This window comes from Taeniopygia guttata, chromosome 5, assembly GCF_048771995.1.
Source record: "Taeniopygia guttata chromosome 5, bTaeGut7.mat, whole genome shotgun sequence".
Classification (NCBI taxonomy): Eukaryota; Metazoa; Chordata; class Aves; order Passeriformes; family Estrildidae; genus Taeniopygia; species Taeniopygia guttata.
Window position 1 is genome coordinate 43911786 of NC_133030.1, and position 22862 is coordinate 43934647.

The 22862-nt window shown below is 40.3% G+C and overlaps 1 protein-coding gene across 36 annotated transcripts in view; it reads left to right on the forward strand.

Annotated features, from left to right (window-relative positions):
- The window catches only part of NRXN3 (neurexin 3), a 958542-nt gene that overhangs the window by 322479 nt on the left and 613201 nt on the right, over positions 1–22862 (forward strand). For 28 of the 36 annotated variants that reach the window (XR_012056601.1, XR_012056602.1, XM_072930751.1 and 25 more), the window contains 2 exons: positions 15416–15619; positions 22753–22779. Coding sequence is in view for 33 of the 36 variants with exons in the window: in XM_072930751.1 (XP_072786852.1) it covers positions 15416–15619; positions 22753–22779 (231 nt within the window). In the remaining 3 variants the exon portion in view is untranslated. The remainder of the gene's footprint in view (positions 1–15415; positions 15620–22752; positions 22780–22862) is intronic. The other 8 variants (XR_012056603.1, XM_072930755.1, XM_072930759.1 and 5 more) reach the window with 1 other exon arrangement.

Below are 22862 nucleotides of genomic sequence, written 5' to 3' on the forward strand. Positions count from 1 at the left end.
TTTCCAAAGGAGTTATTGACCTCTTCATTATTTTGAGTTGTTTGATATTCTGAGAATTTTTCAAGATTTGTCTGGTGAAAAGTACAACAAGGCGGCGTGTGGCTCTTGGATCATCCAGCAAACAGAGGGCAGCAGCCCAGCTGTGGTGGACAGTGGGTTGTGTCCCTGCACAGTCCTGGCTTTGCAGTGTGACAGTGGATGAGCTGTCTTCTATTTCTGTCTCAGTTTCTGCTGTGAAAGTAGGACAGTTCAAAAGACATTTCTGAGTGCATCTTAATGCTTTGAAATCATGTGGAGGAGTTCAAATAACAGGAATCAAAGACAGGAAAACCATCCTATTAGGAGATCTACTCTTTTTCCTCTTTGGTCAGAGTATGTCAGCTGCTTATTTTAGAAAACAGCTATTCGTGGATGTATTGTGGTACAGAGCTGTGTTGTATCCTTTCCAGGTGTAAATTAGGAAAAGCTTCCTTTGAAATAGCCCTTGCTGATCCAGAACTTGTGCAGATGGGAGTGGAAACCTGGGACCTTGTCCAGCAAGTGACAGTGAGAGCTGGTGGCAGTGACAGTACACAGAAAACTGACTGGGATTTGCTGTGTGTCTCTTTCTCTTGTACCCCAGGGAGGAGCCATACTGTTGTCTCTTGAAAAAACACATAACAAGTAGTCCAGCACTAGTGGTACAGGTGAGGAGACAATTACACCTCCTTCACCATCTAATGGCCTCAAGCAGCACCAACACCCACCCTTCATTGTGCCCCCAGAGTGTACCAGTCCCTGCCCATGGTCTCTGCATCCCCATTGCCTGCTCTGCTCACCCAGCAACTGGTGGCTAAGTTCCTACTAGCAACTGTTTTGGGGAAAAGCTTGACACTGTCTTTGTCTTCTAACATACTTGAAATACATACTGAAGTGTATTAACTCCTTAATACACACAGCTTTTCCACCCTCTGGGCTTCCCCCATACCCTTGCAGCCTTCCAGGAACCTTTAGGAGAAAGTAGAGCGTGCTGTTCACTAGAGATGATGTACTGAACTTTCAGGATCATGATTAAGCCCCAGTGTAAGAGCCTGTGATTCACTTTATATTGAAAATAGAAATGTCTCTCTGCTGAAGAAGCTGCATGCTTGCTTTTGTGGGTGAAGAGCTTAACATTCCTTTTCTCCAGTGATATGGGGAATGATGGCTCATGTATTAAGCTCTGAGATTCTAAACTCTTGAATGACTTGGAGAGAGAGTTTTATGAAGGAACCATTTTTTCTCTATGTATCCTAGGTATTTGTCTTTCATCAGGAGTCTGACAGTTTCACTGGCCCTCACTTGCACATAAAAAGGGGAGCAAATTGAGCTGTCTTTGCTGATAGTATGGAATTAGATGTCAATAACCTGTCAGAAGTGGATTCCAAATATGTCAGTTCCTGACATATACTACTTTCAATGCAAGGGTTCATTAGGTTCTATTTTTCCATTAGTGATATCCTTTTAATATATTTGGCTTACTTTGTAATGATTGCTTAGTCAGAATCTAAAATGTGTTGTTGAAGAGAGGTAAATGACAATCTTTCCAGCTTTCAGATAAGGAAAATCACAAAGTGACTTGTTGAATAGATCTCAGGAGTCCTAGTTTATGTCCTTCTGCTTTAGATATTAGGCCAACATTATTAGACCAGGTTGGATGGGGCTCTGAGCAACCTGATCTAGTGGAAGGTGTCCCTCCCCATGGTAGGGGGTTGGAACTAGATGATCTTTAGGGTCCCTTCCAAACCAAACTATTGTATGATTCTACCATTATTAGGGGATCAGTGGAAGCATAATAAAGAGGTACTATTAATTGTACTTTAAGCAAAGTGGAAAGGCAAATACTGACTTGTCTGACTTGTCTGAACTAGCTTCCTTTGGTTTAGGTGCATAGCAAGGCCAAAAATTCTGTCCATGCCTGAGTCACCAGGAAAGTGATTTGGAATTTCTACCACCAGATCATGAGGTAAATGATAGATTACTGACAGTGATTTGGTTCTGTAATAGCTGAAATGTCCAGTAAATCTATATCACTGGAGTAATTTAGATTATTTAACTCAGCATTTCTACATGTTTTCAATGTTGGTAGGTTTTTTATCAGAAATTAAGATAACATTATCAGTCCTCAAAAAATCCAAGCCCGAACTTGGCATTATTATATTCTTCGTTGTGCAGTGTCTTATCTGTGGCACAAAACTGGAAATCAAATCTGGCAGTTTGAGTCAGTAATCACATCCTGATGAAAATATGTTTTGTCACTTAAAACATACACTTTTGCTTCACCAGCAGCTAGTGCTGGAGGAAGCAGCATATAATTAAATGTTGCTGAAAAAGGTGATTGTCAATCTCAATCCAAGAGCTCCAGGTCAAAGCAGGATTTGTTTCCTTGTGTGCTGTCTACTCTGCCTGCTTCAAAGTTACAGTTTCACCATTAGATGGCAGTTTTAACACCATAGATTACAGGATCAAAGAATATTCTGAGCTGTAAGGTTCCCACAAGGTTCATCGGGTCTAACACCTAGCCCTGCTAAGGATACCCCCGAAAATCATCCTATGTGTCTGAGAGGATTGTCCAAATATGTCCTGAGTGCTGGCTGCTCAGTGCTTGACTTTGTTTGGAAGAGTGAGGGCTTTGCCTGTCTTCCTTTAGTTATGTATTTTTGTGCTGTATTGCTCCCTTTGTGGTATTGTCTGGCCAGCATGGGAGGATGTTTATGCAGAGTAAAGAAGTGATATGCTGTGCAAGGCAAGGTGCTGTACGTGTAACTCTGTGTTCCCAGGGGAAAGGGTGCAATGTGGCTTGATACAACCCTTGTTGCTTTGATAGTCTGCAGAATCTCATTCTGACTTGATAAAATTGCTGTTAAGGATGAATCAGTCCTTAACTGTCATTGAAAATTATGGTATTATGTATTTGAAACCACTGTGCATATTCTGATTTGTTTTGTTCCAAAGCTGAATGGAAATTGAAGGAAGGACAGGTTTGAAAAAGATAATTAAATTTTATTTCAGTTTACAGGAAGTGTAATTTTCTGACATGCTTTATTTCCTGGTGCAGGTAGCTTGTTGTTTTTGCCATTCTTTTTATTGGCATTTTGCACAGTAACAGGAGAAAGAAAAATAGGAAAGATTTAAAAAAAAGAAATACCATATTCTGATGCCATGAACAGTAGAAGGGGGAAATATGACAGATGAAGTACATACAGATAGTTTGGTTTAGATTATTTTTTGCAATGTACTCAATTTTAAATTGAGATGTCCCAATAGGCAGCTGTTACAATCAGGCTCAAACAGAGCCTGTTGTTACAAAATAATTTTTGTCTAAATAATTTCTGAAATTGTACAGGATCCTCTAGAATGTAGAAACTTCCAGACTATGAGTTCTTCTTTTCCTTATGTTGGCTTTAATTCAACCTTACATCCCTTGTGGGAAGGCTTCTGGGTGGTGTCCCAAATATTTTTCAGATTGAAGGCCATCTGGGACACCTTTATACCAGTTTCACAGGAGGTTCCACTGTCGTGCTTCAGCCACAGCTGATAACAGCTGTTGGCTCCCCCTAGCACTCTGTCCTTGTGGAACTTGGAGTGCTTGTTATCTCCTGGGCTGGATTGTGTGACTCCTCTAAATGTGGGCAGATGTGAGGAGCACATCCATATGGCTGTTCCTAACTCCTCCTGCTGGCCTGGGCAGCAGCCAGACTCTTCTTGCAGCTGGAGGCTGTGTTTGTGAAGTTGCAGCCCAACTTTCTCTACCCCTTCCAATGGGTACAGAAACAGTAGGGGTGCAGATTGGAGACAGCCCAAGAGAAGGAGCCAGCAGCAAGAACTGGAAAAACTGAAAGAATGCTTTCAGATATAACTACTTTTTTTTTTTCCCCCTCAATTTTAATTAGTAATGATTAATGGCTTTTCCCTCTATAGAGAAATACCATTTGACAGTAGGAAATGTCAGACTCTCTCCCCCACCACTTTTTCATCCTTGTATAATGAGGGAAGAGAAAATATTCATCTTTGAAGTAAACACAATTTGCTGGTATAGACAGTTCTGGTCAGGCTTTCTCAGAACCTGGAAAACTTCATTATGGATTTGCCACAGCTTTTATGCAGAGTTAATCTGATAGCCACGCTCCCATCTGCTTATACCATGTTTTGTTAAATTGTGTTGGACTCTGTTCTAATAATCTCACTTCCTCTGATACACTTTGGAGATTTGGCCAAATAGTACACGTGAAAGCATTCTCCAATCCTGCAAACATATATCTGAACTGGCCATCCCCCAGATTTACCTTGGTTTCCATGTTTGTTCTGATTATTTTCCTTCCTTTTGTTACTGAGGTAACTCTTACTAGGTATCTATTTCATATTCATATCAACAAGATCTAATTGCTGTAAAAGTATTGTGCATCTAATATCCTTTATGGGTAATTTTCAGCAAATAGGTTATGATTAACTGCCCTGACCTTACATGTGATCCCAGTTATCTAAATGGGATGGGTTTTGCAATTTAGTCTCCGAGTTCCATCTCTTCTGCACTTAGTGGCCTGGGAGACATTTTAGGTGAAAGCAAACTGTTTTTTCCACTGTATAGTGTGTTAAGATTGGCTGTTGATGTTTTTATCAACCACCTAAGTTTTTATTAGGATTCAAAATCCATTCTTAGAGATTGCACTTTCTGTCTGCCACCCAGATTAGCAAATATATCACATTTGTGACAGGTAGCTTTATTCCTCCCTCTGTTCCACACTTTCTCAGTGCACAGGCAGCTCTGCAGGTCATGCTAAACAGTGATTTTTGGGTGTGGAAAACCCAGTCTTAGTTTGAGATTACAAAATTTCTATTTTTCTCTGTCTAAGAAATTTCTGAACTCTGGTCTTTAAGAGTAAATGGTTGATGTTTGAATTTATTTCCCCACCCCACAACTGTACCATCCTTAATGCTTTTCTGAACTGTATAAGGACTAACAGTGATGTGGGTGGGGGACCAATTATTCCTTGTTATTGCTCTGTGAGTATTTTAGGTTCTCAATCTCATAAAGAAATTGTTCAAAAACATAGAGAACCTGAGAAGACCATAGTGAAGTGAAGCTAATTACCTGCCCACTCATGGCAGAGTTCCTTCCCAGGAAGTTCGTTCTGCTGCCTAGCATTGAGTGAAAGTGTAGGAAAAGTAATGTCAATCAGGAAGTGCAGTCACTGATAAGCAGATATTGAATTTTACATTTGAGGCAGTTTACAGGTCCAAGGGGACCCTCTTCCCTAATAGGCTGTGTTTAATCCACTGCTAGCAATCCAGAGAGTAAATGTCCCTCTGGAATATATTGTAGTGGACAGAAGTGCTTTAGACAGGATAAATAGCCAGTTATTCACCATTAAAGCTATCTTAACTTGGAGTTTTTCATTATCCCTAGTATAAAGAGAACAATACAGAATGTGGGTACATTCTTGCATCTTATCTGTAATGGATGCAAGTGTCTTGATATGGAGTGACAATGTGACAGCTTTCCAATTTCAGTTAGGAGCAGGAGGGATCCATCCGTTTCAGTAAAAGTTATATACACCATAGAAGGTGATCTGAAAATCTTCTGCATATAAATGACATTTTCAGTCTAAGTTCCCTAATGATTTCAAGATTTGGCTGGTCTTGTTTTGAATAGGAATAGTCTCAGCAGCTCAGTAAGTCCATGATAGAAGCAGCTGAAGAAAATCCAGTTCTGCTTGACTGTGACATCAGGCTGTTGCTTTTGGAGTATGACGCTCTTTGCATTCTGATTGCTGCCCTGAATTTCAAAGAGTATAAAATGGGCTGCACAATGGTGAATGTGAAAGTTTTAGGGTCACAGCTGCTGTCATAATTTATACATCTACAGTTCTTTTGACTGGAGAATCCTATAAATTGCCAATGCTGACTAAATCTTCACAGCATGAAGCAGGATTTATTAGCATTTACAATTCCATCAAGATCACTGGAGGCTCTTGGATCTCAGAGAAGAAGAAAAAGATTAATGGAGCTCTCTTGTCCATGAACCCAAATCTTTGAGTTTTGAACTAGGGGTTTGTTCTGGCTACTGTTATTTCTAAATGCATTAATTGAATGCCAGTTTGTCTAGTTGGACCAGTACACAGTCCTGCACTGTAGATCCTGCACTCCAGCCTTTGGCATTTGAGATAGGCTTGTAGGAGTTTAATAACTGTGTGAGAATTATAAGCAGTGTTAAGGATTATTAATTTCTAACTGGGTCCTTACCAAAAAATACTGGTTTTGTAAGACAGAAACTGCACTTGGTCATGTTTGGAGTCAGAGAGGGACAGCTCATGAACATTCCTGTAGTTGTCCAAACACTGAAATTCTGCGTCATCATTACTGCATAAACACCTCACAAGCCAATTCTTTTTTTCCTTTTTTTTTTTTTTCCAAAATTAATTTTATTTTAAAAACATTTATCTACAAGTACCAGAGTTGTAAAGAGAAATTTAGTCTGGGATATAATCATGTTTTCAAAAGGTAGTGTCTGTTACTTGAAAATAGAGCTAAATTTTTTTTACCTGCTAGTAAAATTTACAGGCATGAACATGTACATTTAGCTTGAGCCTTCATGATCCTGGCAATATCAACTGCCATTCCACGCCAGCTAGTAGTTTCTGCTTCTCTTTGCCTTTTTGTCATGGTTCCAATAATTGAACAGTGGTTGTAATTAGCTGGGTGAACAGATCTCTCTATTGCATCTCTGCTGATGACTTCATTAGTAATGGACAGAGTCTGTGGGATGCCTGGAAATCACTGTCATCATTTCAGGCACTCTGTGCTGCACTGCCCAAGTGTAGCTCTCACATGGGGACCACTCTTGGGTTAGTGGTTTTGAGACTGTTTTCAGGGAAGACAGCAGATCTATGGTAGGAGAAGAAAAGGCTCTGAAGGAACCTTCCTTCAGATCTAGAATTATGGACTCAGGCTCGGTTTATCTTGTATTTCAAGCTTGGAAGTTGTAGCCTGAAATTCCAAATTTCATATTATCCTGTATTTTTTCACAGCATGTATTACTATTGTTACTAATTGCCACCTGCTGTGTTGTATTGGGCTTCCCTTCAAAGATGATCTGCTTTCCATCCTTTGCAAGTGTTGTGACATTCTTGTTTCCATGAAGCTGCTTGCCTTATATGAGTTTAATAAATAGTTACCTAGTTCCTCTGCTTACTTATTTTCAGCACAGCAGTGTCTCACTTCTGGCCCTTTGTTAATCACTGGCTTGAAGAATTTTTGGTTTTTCAAAACCAGTATGATACGGACAAAATTCACCTACAGTTTGCAGACCAATGTTTTCTATTTGCTCCCTGTTCTGTTAAAGTACTTCTTCCAGGAATTTACAAAGTTGCGGGATTTGGGGCTGTCAAATGAGGAAAAGGAAGGAAATGAAATTGAGGGTTGTCTAATGCTGTGAACCTTCCTTAAACCAACAGCCATAGGCAATAGCTGTTAGTTTTTCTTTGCCATACTGGAAAAACAGAACTGAGAAGAGGTTGTTTATGGATTTTAAAAAGGTTATGAATGTAGTTTACATGACAGCCCTGCTTTTCAAGTATGATAGGCTGATGATCACAGAATAAAAAAATCATCAAGGTTGAAAGAGACCAATCAAGATCATCTAGTCTAACCGTCAACCTAGCAACCATAATCACCCCAAGCCATATTCCCAGGTGCCACATCCAGATGCCTCTTGAACATGTCCATAGATGGTGATTCTGGAACCCTTTTCCATCTCAAATCAGTAGTAATTTGCAGGTGTAAGGTGGTGTCTGTGAAAAGGTGCAATATCCAGTGAAATCAGGGCATTCTGGCACTTAGCACTGAATAATCATGGTTGAAAGAGATCTCTGGAAGATTTTATCCCCACCACCTGCTTCAAGTGAGACTAACTTGAAGATTGGGGTTTCTGCAGCTGTTCTGTTGCAGTGTGTGGTGACCCTCATTGTGTATTTTTTTCTGTGCAATTTTTTTGATTTTTCTCTTGCTACAAATTGTCTCTGCTACCTCTTTTTTTCACTTTATGCTGAGGTAAACCAAACATTTTTGCTGTAATCTCCCTTTCTCAGTGCACATTATTCATCAGGTAGCAATCAAATGCTTCATGTAGCTTGACATGAAGAGGACTTAAAGATGTTTGAACTAAATGAACATTGCGTCACTTTCTAAAGTGCCACCCGTGGTAATACAAACTCTCAAACTCTGATTTTAGCATCATGTTCCCCACAGAATTCCCCATTACACTCCTTTACATTGAGGAGAAATTCTTCTACACTTAGCCTTGCCAGAGATTTCTTCCCAAATAGTTGTACACAGCTCTGTAAATGTTAGAGTGACATTTGGAGTAGATTTGAAAAGCACGTGTGCTCCTTCTTGTTTCTCCTGAGTCTCTGCCAAGCTTCAGTACGGCAATATAACCTCAGTCATCGCCTCCCAGGGCTAGCAATAACATTTACAAGCTACAGTTTCCTCTGTCTGCAAATATTTCCACTGTGGTACTCAGTGCTCTTACAGCTCCTTCCTAGGCCAGTTCTTCATGTTTGCAGCCCAGAGAAAGGAGAAGCGAAGTTTATTTGCCTTCCATTGTGGAGGACAGGAATTTATTTTTTGGTAACTCCCCACAGGACAACACCTCTTGATTAACTCATACTCTGTAGTGTCTGGTGACAGCAGGACTGTAGGAAGGGCATACCAAACCTAATGCTGATGGAAACTAGTACATACTACTTTGTAGGGTAGACACAGGTTAGCAGGGGAGTTGGAGAGTTGATTAAATACAGAAGTTAAGCAAATCCAGAATCCAGATGACAAATGTTAGAGAGGTTTATTAATGGAAAGAGAATTGGGAGCCATGTCCCTAATAGTCTTCCCTAGGTCAGTTTAAAGTCTGGAAGGTCTCCATTTGAAGCTTTTGTTGTAGACAGGCAAAAATGTTGTTGGATTTTACCTTACAATGGCAGAAGCCTCCGAGTTTTAACTAGTTCCTTGAGATTTAGTCCACTTTAAGATGAAAATTCTCAGGAAAACTTTACAGGATTTTGGTATAATATTGAAGCAGAATATCCAGGTGTTAATTTTGAACTCAAAATGAAAATTGGTGCTGTTCTAAGAAGAAAAATCAGAATGCCTTTGTTCATAACCAAAGTAATTTCAAAGTCTAAATTCTATGAATCAACATAATTTTTTTTCTGTCTGAAGGACATTATAGTACATGCTCTGTGTGCCTTGGGCTCTTTATTTGCCTTTACCTAGTTTTTTTATGTCTTCCATTTTGTGGATACTTAGTCAATAATATTATCTGCAGGCTTTGGTTATGTGTTTGGGAGGACTTCAAAGGGGTAGAAGAATATATAAGGTACTGGAACAGAGGGACACAGTGGTATGGGAAGAAAATTGGTGAATAGAGTATTGGAATAGAAAATTAGTGAATAGAGTATTTATTTTCTTCTGACTTTCTAGATAAATAGTGGTTTGCACTTCAGGTTTCTTCAGGAACTTACAGGCTGAGAAGTTAAATGTTTTAATTAATGCCATTAAATAAATTTTGCAAGGTTTTAAAAAAATATGTTTGGTGAAGAATATTCATCTGGATGTCATCTGGCCTATGTAAACATCTGCTAGCAATTTTTGTCTATAGCAGGGGCCTTATAAGTGACAATTATTAGTACTGTTTCACCAGTATTCTTGCATCCCTGAAAATGTGATGAATGCCTTGGAGCTTGCTCTATTATGTCTCACACTTGCTGTTCATTTGAAACTACTTTATGCACAGTGCAGCGATAAGGATGTCTTATGTAATTACTCTACTTTAAATGCTTGTTTAGTCTTAACTGACATATGCTATTCAAATTGGAAAACTAGAACTTAAGAAAATAGTATATACAGCAGAAAGAAGCCAGAGATGAGAAGCAGGAGTGGCAGGTTTTAGAAAATATAAGCTTGAAGAAGCTGAGTAGAAAGGAGTAAAGGAGTGTACTTAGCCTTAAATAGTGTGAGGGAGATGGAATAATGATATACTGAGTTTCAAGATACAAAGATCTTTTGTAAAGCAGCCATATACCCACTTGGGAGTGGAGAAGGAAGGTAGCATCCTAATTTGAAGCAAAGAAAAACTTGGATTGATGTTGAAAAAATACTTTAGTCATTCAGAGTGATAAAGTACCAGCAAAATTAGTCTGGTTTCTTTACTTTTCTGTAGCTGTATGTGTCCAAGATTTTTACTGTTTTATCCTTATGAGTTTCCAGTGGATAACAACTCATAATAATACTATTGACATCTTGTCAATTTGAAATCTCTAAAGCAGAATAGCTTTGTACTTACTAGCACAGTAAATCCTATCAGTGGCTTATTAGTGGTATTTATGGTTTGCATGGTATTTTGCTAGACTAATAAATCCTATTCTTATTTCTAATGTAATGCTTCAGTTTAAGCAGGTTTTTAAAGATGGTTTTGTGTTCTCTCTTATTGTCCCTCTCAGTACTAGGGAATTACATTTACATCCCTTCAAATTGCTCTTTCCTGTTTGGTGGACTAAGTTTAAGGTGAAGTCCAGTGACAATGAGATGGGAGACACCCGGGGAAAATTCAGTGTAGTGGAGAAGGTGTCATAGTACATTCAGAAAACATGGACTTTTCTTATGGTTCAATGAGAAGCAGTCCCAGAGCATGGTACCGCCAGGCACCTGCCACCAGGGCTTCCCCACCCTGCTCATGGCCCAGGACCCCATGGCAGCCCCCACGGCCCCACCCTCACAGGGTGATGCTGCAGCAGGGCCCGTCCCCAGGTCCCACAGTGTGCCAGCCATGGCTGCTGCCGGGCCAGGCCCTTCTTCAGCCCTGTCACTGTGGCTCTGCCTGGCAATTGCTCTGAACCCTGGCCAGCAGATTGACTTCCTGGCCTGAGCCTGGACCTGCCTCATCACCATGAGGTTTCCTGGCTCTTGGTTGGACCTGCCTCATCACCATGAGGTTTCCTGGATCTTGTTTGGACCTGGCCTCCATTTGTACATCTGTGCCACTCACCTCCCTGTGTGTGTGGGACAGCCCTGGGCAGCAAGGCACTGGCACAGAGAACTCCACAGCTTCTGGCACCCATCCTGATGGATGATGTGCAAGGTCCTAAGCGCTTGTGAGCACCTAAAGTTTCCATCATATCTTTATCCATATCTTTGTCCACCAAAACAGGAGCATTTTCTCCTGGATTGTCATCAGATTCGGTCTGAGTCATTACATATGGGCTTCCCAAATTACTTGTCAGGCTCCTTTTGTTGAAACTCATCTGTTTGGAATCCACTCAGACAGGAAAGAGGATTTATTGCTCCTTTTTAAAAAATACATTTGGTGTGGTTTTGTTTTGTTTTAAAGTGTAATTTTGGCTTTCAGAAAATCTATTTTTTATCTGGGGCCATGTGTCTGCTAGTGGATATGTGAGGGCAGGAGGTGAGCTGTGCAATCGATGCCTGCAGGAAAGTGTTTGGTTTGCGAATACAAAGGTTAGGCACTTTAGGGATATTTGAATTCACAAGAACACGAAAATCTTTGGTCTAAGTGTTTTGGTCTCACAAGTGTAGCTGGGGAAAATGTCCTGTGCCCTGAACTCCTGTCACTGGGGACTGCAACTTTCTTGAAGTGTGGATATTTAAAATTCTTTTTACACTGTCAACTTTCTGAAAATTTCAGTAAGAAACTACACTGTATTGTAGTCTGGGAGGCATAGGAAAAAGACCACAGGGAAGAACAGGAGAGTACAGAAAAACTAAAAGGGAGGAGAAAGAAAAGAGGTGAGGAATTGAGATTAATGCAAGAGAGTGGTTTGAAAGCAGGAGAAAAAGCATGAAGAGGTCTTAAATAATTTTCTCTCTGTATGCTAAGAATATGCCTGTTCCATCTCCCTAGGAGGTTTATGCAGTCTTGTGTGGTAGCAGCAATGAATTGCTCCTTTGGATGCTAAGTGTAAAATTAAAACTGGCAGGGTCTGAGAGCACAAGACTGGGAAGCTAATTGCTCCTAATAACATACCGATTTTCACAGATTTCTGGCATTATGTCAGAGCACTTTTGAACCAGCACCTGATTTCTTCCTCTTCCTGTCTCCAAGCTAATGGCAACAAAGCTTCTGGCACTGGGATCACAAATAAATGCCACTCAATATTTTTGTCTGTACAAAGCTGTGGGGGTCTCAAACATGATTTCACATATTTCTCCTATGCATCGAACATAATAGCTGCCCTAAAAGTAAAAGGGTGGCAGAAATGTGCATGTATTTTAAATTTGGATAGCTGTGCTGCTGCCTGTATTTATGGTGCTGAACAAAGCATAGAGTCCCATTGCTGCTGATGGCTGAGGACAATTGAATGGTTGCCTGTGTTCAGGCAGAAGTTGCCAGCACAGGTGTCTGGGAGGCTGAGGTCATGCACTTGTTGCCAGGTTACATTCAACCCTGAGCAGTTTTGCTGTATGCTTTGCTCAACTGTAAAATGCTTTTCTCAAGTTTTGGGGACTGACTGACAAGAAAAGGAAATAGGTTTTTCTTGTATGACTGCTGCTAGGCAATACCCTCCTCTGAAGGGGTATTTTCATAGCTGGAGGGAATGTTCTGCTTGCAAGATGTGCTGAAATGCTCCCAGATACTCCAGACTGCGAAGGCTTGCAAAGTGAGAATGAAATGTTGTCATTTTTGGAATACATCAAGTGCATGGGGCACACATAGGAGACAGAACATTGTCTCCTGGGATTGTGTGGAGGCTGTTTCAACTGTTCCAAGATATTTAATTTTATCTGCTTAATTGTTACAAGGTTTCATCACATCGTGTTTGTAGAAGACTGGCTGGAGAAGGGACAGTAATACCTGATTTAGGCTACTCTGGGATGTCAGCTGAAACACTGTCTAGACTTTTATGTCATCTTCAGCAATTTTGAGTATTCTTCAGGTCCTCCTTACATAAGTATAATAGTAAGGGTTGGGATTTCTTGTCTAAGGACAGTAATTATCTGGCAATGGGATCAGTAAAGCTGAAGGACACAAGTTCTTACTTAAGGGAAGAGACTCATTATTACCATGCTTTTGGTTTGTTCTAATCACTGCAGAAAACTCCTGTTTTTGAAGCACCTAATGCATGGCACTGTGGAGATGGAAGCAGCGGAGCTGGGACACTTGTGTCAGCTACTCCCACTCATTATTCCAATATCCTCCAACCCCCTTTCTCCCAGATATTCATGTGCTGGGGCCAGCAACTTGTTTCATGCAAGGCACATCTGAGCTGAAGGCGTCAAAAGAGCCATTTCATGCTTGACTGCATTTTCTAATACAATCTGCAGAGAGAGAGAGGAAAGAGAGCAAGAAAGGTTTGTGTGTACATAGGCATTGCCTTTGAGTGTATGTATAATATACAGTACATTTAGTTCCAGCTTGCAGCTGTGGGTGGCAAGTGAGAGGTGCAGACGTGAGGGGGAAGAGAATTGCACTTTGAAAAGAAGAAACTATTCTTCCACCTTGAAAAAGAAGCTTTCTTTCCTTCCCTGTTTCTTGGCCAAATGAAGATGTGGGACTCCAGGGGAGCACTGGCAGCTGGTACCAGAGATGTGTTTAATGTAATGGCTGAGTGGGTGATGTGTGTAGAAAGCTTTCTGCCTGCAGACCATGACAGTGTGTGGTGAGTGCAGCTAAGAAAACTGATGAGCAGGGATGTTCATCTTAATGGTGCTCCCAGAAAAGTTTTCTTAATATGTTTGTGTGTCCTCTGACTGCAGATGTGCTGCATTCCAGCTATTAGTGTGGAGGGTTGCTGCACCAGCACAACTATAGTGATGCCCACCAAATGTTTTGGAACCATATACATGTCTTTGTCACTTTACCAGCTTATTTATTTATCACCTCAGATGCATATTTATTGCATTGCATGAACAGTTCTGTTACTGGCCATTTTGGAGCTTGCCATGGGTACTTTACAGCATGAACACTTCGCTGTTCCTCACTTTCTCACCCATTTGTCCTACTGACATTTAGACATTGAGAGGATGTAAGGTTTGGCTCTGCCAAGCTTGCTGTTTCCTGATGGAAGTTCTGCTCTCATTGGCTGGGAAAAATGGGACGAAGGAAAACATAAGGAGAACATCATCATTCCAGATACATGTTTTGCAGTTGGATAAATTAGATAGGCTGTTAATTTTCTAGGTGTGGTGAGGTGGTGGTGCCTGGAGAGAATCCCAGTCAATAATTTGGAAAAACTTCAGGTGAATTGAACTGGATGAGGTACTGGTAAGGGAGTTTTAGGGCAATCCATCCCTATGTTTCTAGGAAGCTGAACCAGTCTATTTTTTTTTAAACTCTGGCGTTTTGCTATGTAGTTTTATGGTAGAAGCCCGATATGGAGCAGTACTCTACAGCTCTGCCTTTTACAGGGGTTGGCTGTGGGGAATAGAAATGCTCTGATTAATGTATTAATATATTTATGTAGATTAGTAAAATTTGCAGATAAAAATGCTTTTGAGCATATTCCGTGAAGAAACAATGATTGCCATGCTGAAGTGCTTGCTGCAGTTCTAACAGAAGACTTTAATTCTACCCCTTAGAGGAGAATATCACTTTCTGCAGGCAAGACCCTGAACAAATAGAGAATGCTAAATTTAACTCTTTTCCTCAGCTGAAATTCCAATTTTCTTTGACATCTTCAGAGATTATAGAAAAATATAACTTCTTTCTTCAATTCTTCCCCTCCTACTGGCTTTCATTGTGCCTCTATATTCTAACTTTTCCTGCATTTGAATGGCACTTGCAATGGAGTTTGGTTTATTCCTTTCTTCATTTGCATTGATTGTGTCAGCAGAGCTCTACAAACACTGGTTGTTAGTAAGTAGTGGAAAAATATAAACTCAAAAAATGGAACAAATCTGATTTAGAAAAGACCTATTAGGAAATTCACTTTATACAGTTGTTTGTCTTTAAAGTGATATCAATGAAATGAAATTTCTCTCTAAATAAGCAACAGCAAGAGTACCAGAAATTAGAACTCTAGTCACTCTAGTCATTACTGCTAGTCCTAGTGAAGGATGGTCTTCAGTGCACTGAAGGAGAGGTGAAAAATGAAGGCTTTGCTAGCTTATAATCACAAAGGGGCTTTGTCCTAACATGCTTGACCTTGGGAACTATGTGTCCATGGGTACTGCTGTCACCAGTTGCAGTGAACACCATCTCTTTCTTTGCTGCTCATATTTGCCCCACAGGGTTTCTGAGTGCAGTTAAATGTTGCACTGTTCCCCAGTTACATCCCTTTCTGTGGCAAGTGCTATGGATTCTGTAAGCACAGTACTCTGTGGTAGATGTGAGGGTTCCTCAGAGGTGTAACTTCTAATTTTCTGCAATTTTGCTGATTCCTTGCAGAGGCCTCTATCTTGAGCTATGATGGCAGCATGTACATGAAGATCATCATGCCTATGGTTATGCACACAGAAGCAGAAGATGTGTCCTTCCGTTTCATGTCCCAGCGTGCTTATGGGCTGCTGATGGCAACCACCTCCCGAGACTCTGCTGACACTCTGCGCCTGGAGCTGGATGGAGGCCGGGTCAAACTTATGGTCAATTTAGGTATCGTATAAACACTTCCACTGCCCTCTTCTCTATTAGTTTGGGCTTGTGATTAGTGTTTTCTAAAAAGTAATTTCATTTATTTTCTGTTGGTTTGATTGGATTGATTTCTAAAATATCTGCTGAAACTTTTATAATTATATTCTCTTGCGAAGAGAAATTCTCTTCTGCATTGTTGCATGAAGATTTGCTGTCAGTTCTTCGTTATGGACAGTGTTGGTTTTTAAGTCTTTAAGTTTTTAAGTTTCCTTTCTTGGTCTGGGACTGGTGAGCTCTGTGTGAAACATGCTACTTGGTCCATCTTTTGATCAGTTACATCCCTCATTCATCTAGCATCACTCAAAACAGTCAAAGGCAAACATGGAAAGGAAGCATACTGGATATGGTGGCAATAAGAAGTCCTATGAACCCCCTGCCCTTTGCATAATTTGGCAGCATTTGATACCACTTGCCATATTTAATTTATCTAATAAAAAAGCCTGGTCTTTTTCTTGTGTCTTTTTTAAAAAGAAATTAACTGCAATAAAAGTGCATGCCCCCATCCCAAAGGGCTGTGTTCTGTCTCCTTAGAGTTATGCTTTCCCAGAAAATAATTTAAAAAACAATTAGAAACAAGTCCAAAAATAAGAACAATACAAAAAGAATTGGAAGTGAATGTGCTATTAGATTAGCCTCAATTAATTTTCTTGCCACTCTTTAGGTATTCTACAGAATGATAGATTTTTAAAGAATGTAAATACATGAGTTGAAGCTTTCTTTCACTTTCCAGTGTTACAGCTTGATGCTTCATGTGCTGACTCAATAACCTTATACCTCCTAATATGGAGATTATTTTATATGAAGGTTTCTGGATGGTCCATGAAAGCTTCTGTCAGCTTTTAAAGTTCTAAAGCCCACTGGAACAAGTTGCACATTTTTAGAGGTAATAGTATCACCATCTTCAGAGCTCTGCTGTGCCTATGAGGAGCAAACCATGTAACAGCTTTGTTTGTAGAATATGTTGTCCTCTGAAACTAGCTTACTTGTTAAATTTGCATCTAGTGGTGTTTCTTTTGGCTTTGAAATTGTGACCCAGACCTTGTTATTTACTTTTTGAATAAGGAAGTGAAGATTAATCAAAAAAGTTCATAAATCTTAAAAAAAAAAGTCCATCTAAAAGTCTATAGAAACTCTTGCCTTCTAGTAAATAAAAGCTAAACACCAACCAAAAAAACCTCCATATATTTGCATATTTGCTTTGCTTGGCTTGACTGAAGAAGCATAAAGCATTATCAAGTCTGTAGCTGCATAAGTGCACTGATTGTGCTATCCAGACTGGCCTGTAGGACAGATGGAATAGATGAACCTCAGCTGTGTAAGTAACTCCTCAAATAAAGAGAAACAGCACTCTGGTGATAGCCATCTCTGCCTATATTAACTCTAAGTGAAGGAAAATTTCATAGATTTGCAGAGTTTCTCTGGAGAGCAGCTCAAAACAACTGCTGTTGAGCCTCCTTGTGCAATGAGAATCTTCCACAAAACCCCAGAGCATTTGTGTATCTATATGTGTTTGCATTTTCTTCTGATCTAATTAGTTGTTAATAATCAAGAAAAATAAGATTATATTTCCCCCATTTAATTTCTTGAGAAGTATGGCTAGCTAATTTTTTCTCAGAAAATAAAATTAATTGCTGAAAGATTGGTAGTGTCATGCTTCTATTGGGGAAGTGTTGGGGCAACTGAGTATCTGCCCAACTCTACAGTATCCTCTTGTAGCCCAGAGCCAGGTCTTTTACTTTCCAAGCCCTAGTTTCTCTATTTGTTGAAAGGAGAATTCTTTGCACCCTGTGAAGGATGTGTTAGTATTTTCGTAAGGGATGTTTTTATCACATTTGATATTCCCACATGAGGAGTATTACAGCATGAAAATTGCCAGACTTCATAAAAAACTGTCACCTTTTTGTTCTGAGAAAGATCCCACTAGTTTGATTCTCTTATATCTCTTAAAAATGAATGAGAACTGGGGAAATCACTAATTTGGGGTGTTTGGGGCCTCTAGACTTAGACCCTAAGTGGATATGAGGAGCGTATACACCCTGAATATACTTATTTTTTAAAGCTTACTTTTTCCTTTCCAATTTTCATTATATCATGCTGGCAGAAGATTTTTTCCCCTTGGGGGCTGTCAACATTGTAAGCCTGATTGGCACTGGTCACTTCTGGCACTCCCTGGGATTTGTTATGCCATCATTTAGTCTAGAGGTGGATTGTTCAACTCCGGCACCTAAAAGATGTGGCTAAAGATTTGACAGATGGTCTACACATGTTCAGGAAAGATATGTTGTTGACAGCTTAATGCAGGGACAAAATCTTTAAACAAACCCCTGTGTAAACTGAAGGCTGATTCTGTGTAGTAGCAGGGACTGAAGAAATGTGTATGCCACATTCTGCCAGCTTTTCACCTGTGAATTTTTGTGAGGTTAAATATTCCCGGAAGTGACTATGGGCTGGATCCATGGAAACCTGCCAGCACTCTTCTATGTCTAACTCAACAGAGGGGTAGTTTAGACTTTTGAAGCCCAGATTGAGCTTCACCTCTCCTTTACTCAGATTTATAAAACTGTCAGAAAATGTCCTTGAAACAGGACTTTCCTTCTACCAAAACAGCAGTTACATTGCTGTTGAAAAACAGAATTTGAGGAAGAATCACCTTATCAGAGCCATTCATTTCCAGTTGTTTACTCTAAGTCACAATAACTCTGTACGGAGACTGCTCATAGCCCAAATGTCACAAACAAGAACTAAATCTTTATCCAACCTTGCCAAAATCTCCTTACCAGTGAGAAACAGTCAGCACCACCTCTGAAGATCTGAGTGTGCTTTGTGCTGACTAGCTATACATCAGTAATTCCCAAGCATCTAACCCATGATAGATGCCTATGAAAAAGGACTGTTTTGAGGGGTGAGTTATTTAATTGTGCTTTTCTTATGTCATTTAATATTATTACTAAGAGCTGTCTCTTTCTTCTCTTCTGTGATCTATTCCATTTGATTACTTATTATCATTTGTGTCTTTATTAAGGTCTTTCCTACGTTTTCTTTTTTTTTTTTTCTTTTCCTTTTTATTTTTTTTTTGACTCTTCTGTGTGTTTCAGTTGTAAAGCTTTCCCATGCCCCATCAGCCATGGTAAATCAAAAGATGGTATTCAACCCTTCAAAGGCCTGAAGCCTGCGGCCCGCACGGCAAACAGCCCTGAGAACAGAGCGTACGGAGCAGCCTGCAGGGGCTGGCATATCCCTCTCACCCCTCAGCTCACACTGTCCAAACCAGCCAGGGGAGAGACACACGGTGGGCCTGGGTGGGCATGGGCAGCTGGGAGCTTGCTCTGCAATGTAGGCAGGAAAGGAAGAGCAGCAAGGAATAATTCTCTCAGGAAGGGGGCAAGGAAGTTGCTTCAGACCTTTCCAGTGTGGGTGCCTGAGGCACTGCAAATCTTAAGGTTGACAGCATGACTCTCAGTGGGGTTTTTTCTGTGTGAAGAATAGAAATCTAAATGTGATACATATCTCTGTTGAGAGGATTCTGAAGAAATGGGTCTGGAGTAGAAGGAGACAGAGATATAGATATTAGGCAAATCATAGCTTGGAACATGCTTGGGAGTAATTTTTGATGCTGAGATGATGTGCAGAAAGGGAAAGAAATGGCTGGTCTGATAGAGAGATCCATGTTCACATTTTTCCTCCTATTTATAAGTCGTGGGGTTATAATGTTATACTGCCATTCATTAAAGACTATTTCAGTCTTTTTTCTTCCTGGCCTGGCATATCTTCAGGTCACTGATGACTAGGATAAGTCCTCACACAGTAAAGGTAGCTTTCTTTCTTTATTCAAGGATTAAACAGCCTGAAGGCTTGGCAGCATCAAATAAATATTAGTATTTTCAGACAAAAAAAAAAAAAGGTAAGAAACACAGGCCTAAATTACAGATCTCTGTTTGCTGCTAAAGATACCTCCATTCAAATAATGGATCCCTTGTGTTAGCTGATTGCAGTCAAATAATTTAACCTTTTTGGAGGAGAGTGTCTTTGGCCCATTTTCCAGGTGATGTGCTCTGGAAAACCTTTCATCTGAGCACTAAGGAAGGAACTTCTGGTGTACATTAGACAACTAATGAAAAGAAAGTAATTGCAGGAGGTTTTCCCAGCTAATTCTGCTCCCCATGCAGTAAGAGACTCTATTTTCACTTGCCTGCTACCCACCACATTCCTCATCCAGTTGCTGAACTGGTAGGTGACTAGGTTTACAGCTGTTCAGGCATACTCATCTCCAAAATCTATCTCAGAAGTAAATACTGATAACAGGGCTGAGTGCCCCAGATGATGATTACCAGAAGTCTTACTGCCCTGGTACTGTGCAGCAGGAATCCCGAGGAGTTTTTAAAATTATTCCTGAATTAGCCAGATGCTGCTGTTTTGAGCACAAAGACCAGACTACACCTGCACCCTCACTGCTTTGGATTTGTACTGTTTTACTAGTTTAGTGGAACATAAGTGTTTTCTTCCTTTTCAAAAACTCATTTAAGAGGGCGAGAACAACTTCATGTGTTAATGGTTGGAAATTTTTTGGACTGCTTTGGGCCAGGCTCAAAATTAAGGCAACAAAAAAACCCTATGCACATTCTTTGATGGTAGTGTGGATGATATGGTTGTGCTGGGGTAACAGTGCAAGAAGATACCTTCTCTTAGCTGCCTTGCAGGATCCACACTGACCCAGTTAGATGAAAGCTGGATGGGGAGCTGCTTTGCACCTGGGTGTTTCTGTCTGGCTCCCAATTGCATGGCATTGCAGACTGTGCTCACAGTCTGGAGATGTAGTAGTGCCATGTCACGGCACTTGTCAGGGCAGCCCTCTCAGTGGCCCGGACTCTCATCCTTTGAAATAGGAATCTTGCAGTGAAGATAAGGGTTACACTGGTTTTCAGTTTGAAACATCTATCCCTTCATCTGGAGTAGTGTTTCAGCCTGAGGGCAAGCCCTAGGACAAATAGTTATTTTGGTATCACTTAAAAAAAAACCCCACAAAACAAAACTCTGCAGACATCAATAACACAAGAGTGATTTTAGTGTCTTTGATGAATGTTGCTGAAGACCAGCCATGTATGTTTCCCTTTCCAGCACACTTGCTCTTTAGTCTGTAAGAAATTCCCATGTTCCAGCTGTAGCAACTCTCTTGACCTCACTTGCCTGTGGTGAGACTTGGGTGTCTCTCTTGCTGTCACTCTCCATCAGGTCAGAGAGGGAAGTTCCCCTGCATGTACTTCAGAGCTCCCTTTACCCCACCCAACTCCTGTAAGGGATATAGCCACCACTGTATGGTGATCGTAGCAGTTGCTCCAGGGCTGTTTGCTCCCACTTTTCTGTTGCGGTTGACGACACATGACAAACCTAATCGCACAAAACCAAACCCAGATTTTCTCAGGAGAAGTTCTGCTTGAAAACAGACTCTCTCTGGCTATGTTACTCGTGATTGGTATGTCCCTGCTCATTGCGACTTTTTATTTATTATTTATAGACTCTTGTTCTTTCCCCTCCTTCACTTTTTAAGAACTGAGTTTAGCTGCTGAAGTAATTTTCCTACATCTGTCTGAGCAAACATAAAATTGGCCCAGTTAAGAAGCAAACTGCATTATATTTCTCTGCCATTCTATATAATCTCCCTTGCTGGGCCATATCTCTGTAATAAATACAACCTTTCCTGATGATCAAAACTCTAGTTGACCAGACAATGTGTGCACTGCATGGTGCTATTACTCATGGTTGTGATTTCCTGAGAGAGGGCCAGCATAGCCCAAGATATGTAATAGCACTAATATGAAAGCCCATGTTAGAAGCCACAGCAGTTGATGTTCACAAGGCTGTAAATAGGCATTTTTAATGAAAGATCCTCTTATGGATCACTTCCTGAGATATGCTGAGCATTAGTGTGTTAAAAGAGAAAAGCAATGCTCAGAAGCCCTCTACTCAGGCTCTCCTACCTCAGCTTGCTTTCTTTGTGGAGACTCTTCCATTACCATTTATTAGATTCCACAAGCATAAGTATTTTTCTCTCCTTGTACCTCTCTTTGTCCCTCCCTTGCCTGTGACCTCTGAATGAAGCAGGGCAGCAAAGGTTCCCAGATCTGCCACTTCACTGCCCATTTCCTCTTCTCCCTGAACGTTACAAACACTCCACTCGGCCTTAGCGTTCAGACAGCAAGATGAGATTGGGCTCTGAGGAACTGGCGGGGCTGGGGACCTTTGAAAGTCTTCCCCATTCTCCCTGCCAAGCCCAAAAAAAAGTATTCCCAACCTCCAGAACTAGCTGAAATCTGGGCTAGGCGTTCGTGCGGTTAGCTGTTTGCAAGTGGCCATTTTATGATAGGACACAACTGGGCAGTATATTAACCCTTTCCTCACCTGAGCAGACAGTGTCAAATGTGTCTGTGCACATATTAAAAACTGTTTTGGGCTGGCTTTGGGGGAATTAGAAGAGGATCTATCTTTGGGAGAGCTGGAAAGAGTTAAATATTGCACCAAAAAATCTTACAGGCTGATTTTACAGGTATTCTCTGTTGACAGATGGTGTATTTATGCAATAACAATACAAATTAATTTAAAAGAAACCAAGTCTAAACATTCACTTTGAGCTTCAAGCTTCTTAGATAAATTGCTAAAGATGTCTAAAAAGCAAAATGACACTTGAGTATGACTTGTGTCTTGAGGGAGATTTTTATGCCTTAATTATAATTTTTTAAATTGTAATTCATATCAAGTCATGGTCTGGAGTGGAAGTTCTCTTAGGTTTGTAGGTTTTCCTAAAAAAAAAGAACTTTGTGTCAACATGTGGCTATGTATGTATATTGGTATATTTCTCTATACATATATGTATATATATATAAGCATATATATATATATTTATGTAACAGATATTTACATAGAATATACTGTACATATACACCCACTCCTGAACTTGTACAGACTGTGTATAAGTATAAAATGGCCACATCTCTTTGCGTGTGTCTGTCCCCGGAAGGGTGGACTGATTGTTTTTGGATGTCTGCAGCTGTTACCTTGAAGGATGCAATTTCATCTTTCATTTATTTTTCCCCATCTAGACTGTATCAGGATAAACTGTAACGCCAGTAAGTTTTCCCTCAAGTTTCATTTTGTTCTCTTTCTATATATATTAAAATAACTTTATTTTCTTTGCTGTTTTATAAACTGT